Source organism: Ceratotherium simum, chromosome 7, assembly GCF_057802395.1.
Source record: "Ceratotherium simum simum isolate JZ-2026a chromosome 7, ASM5780239v1, whole genome shotgun sequence".
NCBI classification, from domain to species: domain Eukaryota; kingdom Metazoa; phylum Chordata; class Mammalia; order Perissodactyla; family Rhinocerotidae; genus Ceratotherium; species Ceratotherium simum.
In genome coordinates this window covers 28,440,491-28,454,000 of record NC_141906.1, presented here as the reverse complement: position 1 = coordinate 28,454,000, position 13,510 = coordinate 28,440,491, and the positions used below count along the sequence as shown (strand labels likewise).

At 45.5% G+C, this 13,510-nt stretch overlaps 1 protein-coding gene across 4 annotated transcripts in view; it reads left to right on the top strand.

Moving 5' to 3' along the window:
- STIM1 (stromal interaction molecule 1) overlaps positions 1–13,510 on the top strand; it is a 183,894-nt gene that overhangs the window by 149,376 nt on the left and 21,008 nt on the right. For all 4 annotated transcript variants that reach the window (XM_087433355.1, XM_087433356.1, XM_014790239.2 and 1 more), the window contains one exon: positions 11,372–11,549. In XM_087433355.1, coding sequence (XP_087289481.1) covers positions 11,372–11,549 — 178 coding nt within the window. The remainder of the gene's footprint in view (positions 1–11,371; positions 11,550–13,510) is intronic.

Here is a 13,510-nt window from a genome sequence, read left to right as displayed (position 1 = left end):
CAAGGCAGCACCTCTAGTTTTTCCTCTGGTGTTGAGATATGAAATGGTTTGCATTTTAGTCCAGCCAGGTATCAACATCCATTCATTAAACACATTAAGGAAAGGTCTGCTTTGTGCCAGTTGCTGTTCTGGACCCTGTAGGAAGACCTGGATGAATCATATTCTGCCCTAAAGGGATAAAATGAATCTTCTAGAGAGGTACACCTATAGAAGAGGTGGCATGTGACCTCTGCCTTTAAGTATGAGTAGAGCTTTATTCCATGGAGGTGGCAGGAGAGGGCATTCCAGGTGGAGGAAACAACCTGAGCAAGAATACAAAGGCTAAAATATAAAAGGTATGCTTACGGATAAAAAGTAACCCATAAGGGGCTGAATGCCATTTAGCTATTCCCTGCTCTCACTGTGGATATGCAGAGCATATGAACTGATTGCTGGACATCTTGTGTCCTTGGACAACAAAAGAGGACTAAGTGGGCTTTCACTGAAGGAACAGAAAAATAGGCCTAAGGAAGGGTGGTCTCTCAGCCAAGGGTTAGTTGAGCTTCAGCTTCTGAAGATCTGCAGGGTGGAAACAGCCAACCTGACATCCTTTTTCTTCTTCTAAGTGAACTCAGGGGGAACAAAAGTAGTAAGATTTCTTAGAAAATTAGCTTTGACCAAATAGGCTCTTAGTGTCCACTCTCTGCCCTTTGGGAGCTGTTGGCATCAGTCGAGGATGCCAGCAGCAGAATGCTGTAGAGCCAGGAGCCTGTCCAGAGAAGCAGCTGGCAGGCAGAGTCAGAGGCAGTATAACATTTCCTCATCTGTGCGTTGGGCTTGACAAGTGCCCAAGCTGATGTCTCAATACAAGCGGGTCTATACCTTTTTTTGTTTTTAAAATTTTTAATAGACTTTATATTTTAGAATAGTTTTATGTTCACATCAAAATTGAGTGGAAGGTACAGAGATTTCCCATCTACTCCCTGCTGACATACATGCACAGCCTCCTCTATTATTGACATCCCCCACCAGGGTGTCACATTTGTTACAATCGATGAACCTACATTGACACATCATTATCACCCAGAGTCTATAGTTTACATTAGGGGTCACTCTTGGTGGTGTGCAGTCTACAGATTTGGACAAATGTATAATGAGATGTGTACACCACCATTATAGTACCATACAGAATATTTCACTGCCCTAAAGATCCTCTGTGCTCCACCTATTTATCCCTCCTTCTCCTCCAACCCCTGGCAATCACTGATCTTTTTTACTGTCTCCATAGTTTTGTCTTTTCCAGAAGGTCTATACCTTCTGAAAGTGTGAAACAGAGCAACATGGGAGAAGACTGTTTCCACCTTCTTTGCTGCCTTGTTTTTTGTTTAGTGCTAGGACATACTTTTCTTACCATTCATTTATAAGTTTTGAATAAATGACACAATGGATGGCTCTACTTTTTGTGTGAGGCTCACCCTCTGTACTGAGCAGTGGCCTTTCATTCAGTCACTAATATTTATTGAGCACCTACTGTGTACCAGTATAAATGACAGGGTCCATGCTCTCAAGAAGTTCCATCTAAATGGAGATAGGCATGTCAACAAATAGAGTAAATGGCCAACAAATACAGTATTATAGCTATCATGTAAATCTTTCCAGAGTTTAGTTGGGAGCACAGAGTAGGGAAGAGTTTTCAATTGGAGTTCAAGAAGCTTTATGGAGAAGATAATTCTTGAGATAAGTCTTGAAAGATGGGAGGTGGCCTTATTAAATTCTCCTCATTAACAACTTACATCCTTGGGCGGGCCCCGTGGCTTAGCGGTTAAGTGCGCGCGCGCTCCGCTGCTGGCGGCCTGGGTTCGGATCCCGGGCGCGCACCGACGCACCGCTTCTCTGGCCATGCTGAGGCCGCGTCCCACATACAACAACTAGAAGGATGTGCAGCTATGACATACAACTATCTACTGGAGCTTTGGGGGGAAAAATAAATAAATAAATAAAATTATAACAACTTACATCCCTCTCTTTGTATACACCAGCAAGAACATTTACACTAGAAGAATCAAACCCAGCAGTAAAAGCTAGACTACTTTTGCAAAGGCTCTCCTCCAGGAAGGGGAGGCCTTCAGCAGCCTGAAAGTCTTCCTTAGTCTTCTGAGATATATTACCAGACTGTTATGTGTTCTGTATCAAAATAGGATTTACCATATCTGAAAGGGTGCATGAGAAACTGCAGGTTAAAATAGGCAGGGATTCTATCTGGAAAAATCAACTAGGGCTGGAAAGCATGGGAACCAGAATCCTGGCTACAGGGTACTGGGTCCAGGAGGTCAGAGCCAGCAAGAGGGGCCCTGGTGAGGCAGGTTAGACTGATACCAGGACAGGGATATTTTCTCCTAGGCTCATTTCATATAGCCTATAGGATGCATGTGACCTAACTTAAGGGAGGTCAGAGGTCAGCAGAAAACTCTGTTTATGAGATAGGCAGGACAGAGGTACTAGAGCTAAGAAGGCACTTCACACCCACTAGGATAGCTACAATAAAAACAAACAAACAAACAAACAAAGGAAAATAACTGGTGTTGGCAAGAGTATAGAGAAATTAGAACCCTTGTACATTTCTAGTGATAATGTAAAATGGTTCAGCTACTGCAGAAAAGTCTAGTCGTTCCTTGAAAAGTTAAATATAGAGTTACCATATGACCCAGCAATTCCATGCCTAGGAATATACCCAAAAAATTGAAAACAGGTACTCAAACAAGTACTTGTATGCATATTCTTGGCAGCACTATTCACAATAGCCAAAAGGTGGAAAAAACCCAAATGTCCATGAATGGATGAACGGATAAATAAGTTGTGGTATATAAATATAATGGGATATTATTCAGCCATAAAGAGGAATGAAGTTTTGATACATGCTGCAACATGGATAAACCTGGAAAACATTATGCTAAGTAGAAAGAAACCAGACATAAATGGTCACATACTATATGATTCCATTTATATGAAATATCCAGTATAGATAATCCATAGAGACAGAATGCAGATTGGCAGTTGGCAGGGGCTGGAGGGAGTGGGAAATGGGAAATGACTACTAATGGATATGGGATTTCTTTTTGGGGTAATGATAATGTTCTAAAATTAATTGTGCTGATGGCTGTACAACTTTGTGAATATGCTAAAACCACTGAATTGTGCATTATAAAGAGTGAATTTTAGGGTATGTGAATTATATCTCAATCATCATCATTATCGTCATCATCATATACAGCTTGATTTTTTGTAACTCCTGGATTTCCATTTAGACTACTTCTCATAAAGTTTAGGAAAGCACATTCTTTTTTCAGAATTGCCACTCACTATGTGACCTTGTATAGGTCACTTTTCTCAGGGTGTGTTTCAGAATTTGTATTATGAAACAGTTGAGCTAAAGGATCCTTATGATTCCTTTCAGCCGCAACATTCCATGATATTTGAGAGAAACCCCTTTGGTTGATAGGCGTCCTGTGTAAAAGACAGGAGGTCTGTTCCTTCCTACTACTGTCTGTGTCCTGTACTTTTAGGAATTCTGTGTTTGGCCTTTGCGTTATGAAGTGACCTTTGGAATTCAGTTCTCCTGCCTAGGTTTAGGTTTCCTTATCTGTAAAATGGGCTTTGATCATTAAGGCTCTTACTGGCTTTCTCATTCAAGGACTCAGATAGAGCTGGGTGTACTCCTGGGAGCTAAAATTTTGGAATCCAGCAGCTGACCTGATGACAGATATTGTTTTTATACTTTCCTACTGATGCTTGTTAAAGAAAAACTTTGAAAATTGCCAGCTGGAATCTGAGGAAAATACCAGTAAGCTCTTTGCCAGGAGACTTCTGCAAGGGTGGGGCCGTGCCTGGTGGGTGCCTGCAAAGAATCTCTTAATCTGTGTCCCTCTAGGCTCTGTTTTCCCATCTGAGCATGGACTAAAATCTCTCATTTAGTGCTGTTCCCTGTCCAACATCCATGCAGGACTTAGAGTGATGGCCTGTGCTGGCTCTGACCTGTGTTCCGCACCTAGATTGAGTTCTTAAGCTGTAGTTCTCAAGCCTCATCATAAGGCATGTAGCAGATAAACATCCCAGAGAACCTGGGCCAGTTATAGCTGCCAGCCGTGGCTGCCTTGCCCAGCCTTATTGAAAATCCTGCCATCGGTCTGAGGCTTGAGAAATCTCAAATCAAAGGTTTATTGTGGGGGCCGGCCCCGTGGCTTAGCGGTTAAGTGCGCGCGCTCCGCTACTGGCGGCCTGGGTTCGGATCCCGGCCGCGCACTGACGCACCGCTTGTGAGGCCATGCTGAGGCGGCGTCCCATATACAGCCACTAGAAGGATGTGCAACTATGACATACAACTATCTACTGGGGCTTTGGGGAGAAAAAGGGAAAAAAAGGAGGAGGATTGGCAATAGATGTTAGCTCAGGGCTGGTCTTCCTCAGCAAAGAGGGGGATTGGCATGGATGTTAGCTCAGGGCTGCTCTTCCTCACACAAAAAAAAGAGTCATTAAAAAAAAAAAAGATTTATTGTGCAGTAGCCAGGAGGGTCTGCTGAATGAGCAGGATCCAACTGCCCACAGCAGCCACAGAGCTTGGGAAAGGGAAAAAGGGATCAGACTGGCTCAGCACAGGGCCACTTCAGGGTCTGTTTTCTGACAGTAGAAGACATCTCAGGCCTCCCCATGTGACCGCAGAGTAGCACATGGCCCTTTACAGTCTTTTCCACTGCAGAGTTGGCGCTAAGCTTGCAGGCCCATCAGGGGCTCTCCTCACAGTGCCAGTAGTCAGGTGTTAGGTGTGCTCGGAGAGACAAAGGGCTGAAGGCAGCGTTCAATCTGAGGTCTAAGCTGATGTCTCACTACAGCAGCAGATCGTTCATTGAGGGGGCTTTTTCTCCTCTGCAGATAATTTCTCAGAGAAATTAAGGCTCAGCGAGATGAGGTGAGTTTTTAGAGGTCATTCAGCTTTTAAGTGGCAGAGCCAAGACTCAAACCCAGGTCTTTAACTTCTATTTCAGTACTCTTTTCTACTATGTTATCCCACCCTCTACTTCTGTTAGAGGAAACAAGATATAATGTAAAGAGTTCCAGCGTTGAAATCAAGCAAACTGGCTCTGTCCCTCAGTAGCTTTGTGACCTTGGGCACACTCCTAAGGTTCTCTATGCCCCAATTTCCCCTAAATAAAGGTGGCTTCTATTTGAGTGTATGCCTACTGTAGTTAGTCCTGGGCTAGGGCTGGTGTGCCCTTTGTGCTTTCAGCAGGAATATTGAGAAGAGTGCAGCGAGAGGCCTGCAGAATAATTGTTGGGGGTGGGGGGAGTTTTGGAGAGGAAAAGACAAGACTACTCCTTGTCTTATTTCTTCAGTGGCTCAGATAATAGGGAGAAGTCCTTGGGAAGCAGGAGTGGCTGCCTCTCTGGCAAAGCTCGCTATGGTCTCTGTCAGCTCTATCCTTACCCTGTCTCCTTTCTTTTATGTTCCAGCTCATGCCTCAAGCCTTCTCCAGGATGACTTTCTAGCCTCTTCCTAGGCATGCTCAGCCCTTCCCTCTAACTTTTCTCTGGGAACACACAGCCCTTTGTACCTGCTTTCTTTATAACAATCTGTTTTCCAGTCTGTTACCCTTTAAACTGGGAACTCCTTGAGGGTAGCTTTGTTTATCTGTCATCAGCACTTAGCATAAGGCCCAGCGAGGAGTGGGTGCCAGAAGATGTATGCTAGAAGTTATACAGAAGGAGGCTGGGCCTCTCCAGAGCTACAGGACTGAGGAGAGATGGGAGAAGAATCTGGCCCAGCTTGGTTGTGGGGAGAACTGTGTCTGTGGATAGGTGAGGCAGCTAAAGCACTTTTGGGGCTATAACCAGAAGGGAGGAGGGCCCAGGAATAGCTCTTCCAGGTTAAACAGACACCTCAGCACAGAAGGCAGTGTAAATAACAAAAGAATTCCTAGCGCATATTTCGGCAGTAAGGGATGAATATCTGTATCTGCCAGGGGCAGGGTATTGTGGGCAGTAGAGAGGGTGGAGAGAATAGACTGGGAGAGGGGATTCCAGAAAGTGATAATGATTGGAGGCTCACTTGCTCAATGCTAGCTGGTACTGTGGAAATTCTCACCATTACCCCTGACTCTGTTAACATGTCAGCATCTCTTTTGTTTATCCCCTCCTCCCTTGCCTCCGGCTTGATTGCATTGACCTCGTTTTGCTAAAATCTATGTGCAGTACTCAGGCTGGGAATTCTGCCACCCTCTGGCTCCCCAGGTCCTAGCCAGCTTCTCTGGGTTAGCTCTATTCACCTAGCCAGCCACATCTGCTCTCTTGAAACCTCCATGGTCTCTCTGCCCTGGCCATGTTCACTGAGTGTGAGGTGGATTCTAAGAGCTGAGCTTGTGTAGGGGCTGTGTAGGACAACTGGCCATACTCTTCTTGTCCCCAGGAGCTGGTATTTGCCTTCCACATGCACTTTATATTGTACCCCCCTTTCCTGCTAAAACCTCCCTTCCTTCTTCTCTTTTTTTCTCCTTTCCACCTTTGCTGAGTACCTGTTCTTGTTAGGCTCTATGCTAAATATGAGGCTACAGAGATGAATAAGTCTTGTGCCCTGGCCCTCAGGAATTCCTTGACTATTGGAAGGTGACTGACATGAAAGCCGAGAAACATACTAGGCAGTCCCTGAGATATAGCAAGAGATAACCCATGTTTACCTTTCCAAAGAGTGGGTTGACCAGGGAATCCTAGTTCAGAGGAGAAGGAATGGAAGGATCTCTGGACTGTAGTGGGCCTGGAAGGTGGTAGGAATTAAAGAATGGGAATAGAGGGCACCCCTGGCCAGATGTGGCCCCATAGCCCCTGGAGCTGGCACATATCTGATCACCCCCTGAAGAAGGGTGCCTGCCTCGGCCGTGGAGGCAGTGCAATGCGTCCCCTGGGCGCATGTGAGCAGAGGGGAAGGAGGGGCAGTGTGCTCCCCAGTGCCGGCACAGCTTCTCTTAGAAACTTGGCATCTTTCTTTTACCAACTCTCCTTTCTTCTCTTCCTCTCCTATCCAGGTATAAAGGTAGATAGGAAAAACCAAAACCAAAAATAAATACAAAGTTCTCCAGCCACCTCCCCAGTAGGGGCAGTAAGGGGATGTAGCCCATCTTCACTTTACTGGCTTCCTAGAAAGGTATTTCCCAGTCTCAGAATTTGGAGAGTGGGTGGTTAGGGGAGGCAATGATGAGAGTGGGTGAGGATAAGAGATTTGTTTAGAAGCTCAGTTTGCATAACGTGACTTGTCTTTTGTTTCCATTGGGTATTTATTTGGGGTGAGGATGCTCTTGGGGTGGAAGGTCTTCAGGTAGAAGCTGCTTTGACTGGGTAAGGTGACTTTTTTTCATAGATTGTTTGGTACAAATCAATAAAATAACAACATGTTCAAAAAAAAAATAGTGGGAATGGGCTTATGATGGGAAGAAGTACATCATTGGTAAGGGAGAGTGGAGTCTTCATTTCCCTATTTTCCTTCTTTTTCTGATACTATGGTTTATAGAACCTGTATTATTCAGGGTTCTCCAGAGAAACAGAACCAATAGGATATGTATATAGATATATATGAGGAGATTTATTATAGGAATTGGCTCACATGATGATGGAGGCCAGGAAGTCCCACGATATGCCATCTGCAAGCTGGAGAACCAGGAAAGCTGGTGGTGTAATTCATTCTGAGTCCAAAGGCCAGAGAATCAGAGGGCCAATGGTGTTAAGTCCTGGTCTAAGTTTGAAGACTCCAGAACAAGGAGCACTGATGTAAGGGGGCAGGAGAAGATGGATGCCTCAGCTTAAGTTTAGAGAGCAAATCCGCCCTTCCTCCACCTTTTGGTTCTATTCAGGCCCTCAGTGGCCTGAGGATGATTGGATGATGTCCACTTGCGTTAATGAAGATCATTTTCTTTACTCAGTCTACCAATTCAAATACTAATGTCTTACGAAGGCAACGTCACAGACACACCCAGAAATAATGTTTTACCAGCTATCTGGGCATCCCTTTGCCCATTCAAGTTAATACATAAAATTAACCATCACAGATTCCCTTAGGACTGTGGGGTTCAGCCCAGAGCTCCGCTGAAGGGACCTGACAATTCTCACATCTACTTCTCCAGCTTCTACCTCTTCTTCAAACTCAGCATCCACATGCTTCATTACCTACTGGATATGTCCATCTGAATATTTCCAAAACACCTCAGAATACTTTCATTTACAACTATACTTTTGATCTCTTCAGTAAGTCTGTGATAACACATTTTACAGCTGAGGATGCTGAGATCCAGATGGGGGAAGAGAATTTTATAATGAATTGGGGCGTAGGACCCAAACTTCCTAATACTCAGTGCAGGATATTTCCTTTGATGGCACAAGAATTTCTTTACATGAGGCCTTATGTTTAACCTTAAAGGCTTGGCCATTTGACCTTTGGGTCTTTACTGTCCTGATGGCAGTGCCACAGTCAGCTCCCTGGACGTTATCTGGGGGGAAGATTTAGGCCTCGGAACTCTTAGAGTTGCACTCAGGCTAGATCAGGAGACATAGGCATCTCCATGGTGAGAAATGTTTGCATTTAACAGAGCAGAAACAATACCTGCTGCATGAGTATGAAAGTTGTAGTAAGAAAGTGGGGTGTAGCAGAAAGACCATGCAGTCAGGTACATCTGGATTTGAATCTCAGCTCTGTCACTGTTCATGAACTCTAGCAGGTCAGTGTCCCTAGGGAACCTCAGTTTTCTGGTCCATAGAATGGGAATACTAATACCCTGCCTTATAGAGTAGTTGTGAGAATTAGAGATAATGAATATAAATGCCTGATACATTGTACATTTTCTCTATTTCTCTTCCTTTCTTATGTGGATTGAGGGAGATATCATACTTGAGGCTTATCATACTTGAGGCTTATCAGTAAAGATTCAATCTCACAAATATTTATTGAGTGCCTTCTGTGTGCTGGCCGGTGCTGTGCTGGCAACTGGCATACAGACAAGTGATGATCACTAGGGGCCACAGAGCAAATCAGCCAGATTAGACTCATTTTCTTCCCACCAAGCTTGGTAGCTCATGGGATGTGACAGGCAGTATATCTGAGCTTCAGCTATGCATTTGACAAGGCAGGGGGATGTACGGGTGGATGCTTGCATATTTAAGTGGAATCAGAACTGGTTGAAGAGATCCAGAGGGTACTGATAGGTGGAACAGTATTGCCTTAGAGGAAAGGGTAACTGTTAGATCCTATTCTTGGCCCTGGTCACTCAGTATTTTTATTCATGACTTGGATGAAAATATAAATTTGGAGAAAATAGTAGAGTCTTGTTCCAAATCTATCTGGACAAGGTAGACTAAGGGACTGAATAGAACAGGTAGATGCCCAATCTGCATGCCCCCCTTAAGAACTTTGAAGTGTTAGAGATAAGGGAGGGGGTGCTGGTTGCATGGAGTCTCGTTTGAACAAGAGTCTTGTTTGACTTTTGGTAGGACTGTAAAGGCGATGTTGGAGTAGAGAAACTCTGGGAAGCTGAGATTAAAAATCTTTAACAGGGGCCAGCCCAGTGGTGTAGTGGTTGGGTTTGCGTGCTCCGCTTCGGCAGCCCGGGGTTTGCAGGTTCGGATCCTGGGCATGGACCTGCACCACTCATCAACCCATGCTGTGGCGGTGACCCACGTACAAAATAGAGGAAGATTGGCACAGATATTAGCTCAGGGACAATCTTCCTCAAGCAAAAAGAGGAGGATTGGCAACAGCTGTTAGCTTAGGGCCACTCTTCTTCACCAAAAAAAAAAAATAGTCTTTAACAAACAGGAGAGACAAAGAGTACCCCAGCCTCTGGTAGAGGCTATGTCAGAGGCAGATGTGTTCCAGAAAGAAAGGCAGCTCACTGTGCTACAGAGATATCTCTTCTTGGGATCTGAAGGACAGGAGAGTGAGTACTTGAGTGTGGCTGGGAGTGTAGGCCTGCCTAGAGACTAGAGGATAGCTGATAGAGGACCCTCAGTTTTCTCTGTGAGAGTCTGGCATAAACGTGTAAAGGACATGGCTACCACCCGAGACCTAGTAACTCCTCTCCCTTGGATGGAAATAGAATGTGCTAATCTGTCTTTGATCCCACACCATCCCCATGTCCTGCTGCTCAACCTTTCGATGAGGAGCTGTGAATATAACCCTTCTTGTCAAACTGGACCTCAGTTTCTTGTGTCTTTTCCTGCTGTCTAGACCCTGCCTCAACTTGGTGGCTCCCCCTTGGTCCTTTTGGATTCCCATCAGCCCCTTGTCCTTATCAGGCACTGGGATCCTGTCAGCCTTGCCTCCCCCTCCCCAAGCTGAGGGTAACATTTTGTGCACAGGTCATTCCCTCTTTTCTTCCTTCCCTGACTACTCTCACATCGGGGGCTCCTTTGAGAGCCCAAGTTGAGTAAACCCAGGCGGGGGCTACAGTGGCAGCCCTCTTCTCCTCACTCAGGTGTCCTGTGCTGTGGCCCAGCGCCCAGATCTGGTATACTAGGAATAATGTCAGGCTCCAGGAGTGGCCTCCTTCTGATTGACTCAGTTCTTAGGACATGGCTTTTGCTCTTATCTTCTGGTGTTGTTCCTTGTTTAGCTTTTCAGTTTTGTTCTGGAGACTGAGCATTGCTTTGAACCCCAGCTGGTGGCTGGGGCCATGACACTTCACCAGATTGCTGCCAGGCATTTTCTGGAGGTGGATCTGCCCCTCTATTCCTAGCATGTGTAATGTCTCATATATACCAATCTCTTGATGCTCCTCCTGATCTACCTGGTCTCTGGATTGAGCCACAAACTAGAAATGCTCTCCATAGATGAGACTTGCAGACCTTTACCTGATCTGGGCTTTGTACCTTGTACCTAGAATAGCCTAGTAGTCCAGGAGACCCAGTTCCTGCAGTAACCTCAGTCCCACTGACACACCTGAAGCTCTAGTGACACACCTTTATCCCCTTTCCAGCCATCCTCTTCCACCTACTCTAGCCCCCTAGTGTGGCTTAACCTAGAAGATGGAAGCCACTGCATCTGGGCCCATGGGCTCCTTGCAGCCCAGAGATGGCTGGGATGTATTGAGAAGGCCTTAGTTCTCTTCTGCATATTATGGAAGTATGATTTAATAAGCTCCCTCTATTGCTCTAAGGCCTCTCATCCTTTCCAGACTAGGCCTTGACTTAGCAGAGAAATAGGCACAGAGCTTACTATAATAGTATGTGGCAAGTGTGTGTTTAAGAAGAGAAACTAATTCCTCTGAGTGGGAAGGCTTTGTGGAGGAGGGGATGCAGTGGAGTCTGCAAGGCTAAGTGTGCAGTGGGCAACCTGAGTCACCATGCCCTTCCTCTCTGGCAGTGACCCGCCATAATCACCTCAAGGACTTCATGCTGGTGGTGTCTATCGTTATTGGTGTGGGCGGCTGCTGGTTTGCCTATATCCAGAACCGTTACTCCAAGGAGCACATGAAGAAGATGATGAAGGATCTGGAGGGGTTACACCGAGCTGAGCAGAGTCTGCATGACCTTCAGGAAAGGTAAGGCCCTGCTCCTTCCCCACAGCCCTGGTGCTGCCAGCTCTTGGGAGCCTCCTGTTTCCACCTAGAGTGTGGGCCAAGTGGCCTCTTGAGTCCATGCTGACATGGCTACCCAGGCTGTCGTCCTTCCAAAACTGCACTGGGAACCTAGGTTTCTGCTATTCCAGTTGTACGGGCAAGTATTCCTCCCCAGGGCAGAAGCTTATTTCTATCTTTTCTCCTGAGCTTCAAAGGGAGATAAGTGTAGCTTATCTTGAGCTTCCCTGGTTGGATGGCTTGTTAGGGGTCATCCTGCCTCTCTTCCCTTCCCTTAGAAACAGACATGATTAGCTGTTCTTCACTGTTCCCCAAAGAAACCTCACAAATCTGTCTTGTTAATACCTCTAGTTCTTTCTTGTATGGAATCTAAATCTCATAAGTACTCACTTATTATATGACTTTGGGTAAATCCCTTTCCCTTCTAGGACTTATTTCCTTATCAGTAATATGAAGGGATTGAGCTAAAGGCCTTCTAGCTCTGATAGTCTGGGATTCTGTTTAAATAAAACATGGCTTAAAAATTATTGTAGAAGATCTAGCTGTGAAAAGAAGGTGCCAGTCAGTCAGTCAGTTGATCTGAGTAGTTCCTGACATCTAGGAACCAGCTCTGTGCTGGGAATTGTAAGGAATTCACTGCTCCTGGGGCAGCACAGCTCAAACATAGGAAGGAGCAGTAAGCACACACTTAGTGCAGCACCTCAGTGCCAGCTTATGGGATGAGAACTCTAAGGACTAGAAGGGCACAGAGGTAGGAGATGAGTGGATGTGGACTCTGAGGAGGTGGCCTTGAAAAATGAGTAGGGAGGTCCTGGTAGTTAAGGTTGACTGTAGAGTGGTGCCAAATTCCTGGTACCTGAAAACTCACATGGAGAAGCTTAGTAGGATGCAGAGGCAGTAAAGTCAATGCAGGTATTTGGTTTTTTGCTTTGTTTTGTTTTTGAGAAGAGGAGAGTCCTACTTCAGGACTCTTTTAGAAAATTATTCTGACAGCCTAGGGACTCCAGTTGGGAAGTCTTTGCAGGACTCCACTTAAAAGCATATGATGTCTGGCTTTTTTCTGTTATGTTTTAATGATAGATACTATTTTCTTTGGAGGGATGGGGAAAGCATTTCTTATGAGCTAGGTATTAAGTACTTAAATGCAGTATTGTTTTTAATCACCACAACCCTGTTAGGTAGGTGCTATTATTATCCCTGTTTTAGAGTAGAAGAAATGAAGGCTCAGAGAGGATGAGTGCTTTGCTTAGGGTCACATATCAGTAAGCAGTGAGCTAGGAATTTTTAAAACCCACAGGGTGCTGCCTCAGTAAAGGCAGTCCTATCAGATTCATTTCCATGGGCTTGGCTTCTAGGGGGCAAGAGGAGTTTTATCTCTGAGCTGATGCCTGGCTACTTTGCTGGGCCCCTTGTTCCTGGGCCCTTTGCCAACTGGGGGCTAAATGCTGCTATCTGTGCAGTCCCCATTCTTCATTTGTTTGAAAAACATGTACTGTTTTCATTCCAAAGGCAAAGAATCTAGGCAGGAGACATTCCAAGTTTGGGGATAAAACTAAGCTCCCAGCTATCCCTGTTCCCCAAGGCCTGCAGAGCTACATGACCACTTAGAGAAACAAATGCACGCACACACACGGAGACAGGCTCATGCATGTGCACACACGTATCCTCCTCTGACAGTGTCCAGAGCCTACATGCCCCCTTGTCCCTTCTTACCCCAGCAGGCCTGCGCTGCCAGCCACCACAGAGCTTTTTTACAGAGTTCCTCATGTTCTGGGTGAATAAACATAATGCTACATGCACATTCCAGTTAGGATTTCATTGGGTTTCAAGATAATTCTTTGAGGCAGGCAGGAATTTTGATTCCCGTTTAAAAATGAACAGGCCTGGTACAGGGAACAGACTTGTCCATAGTCACACAGCTGCTT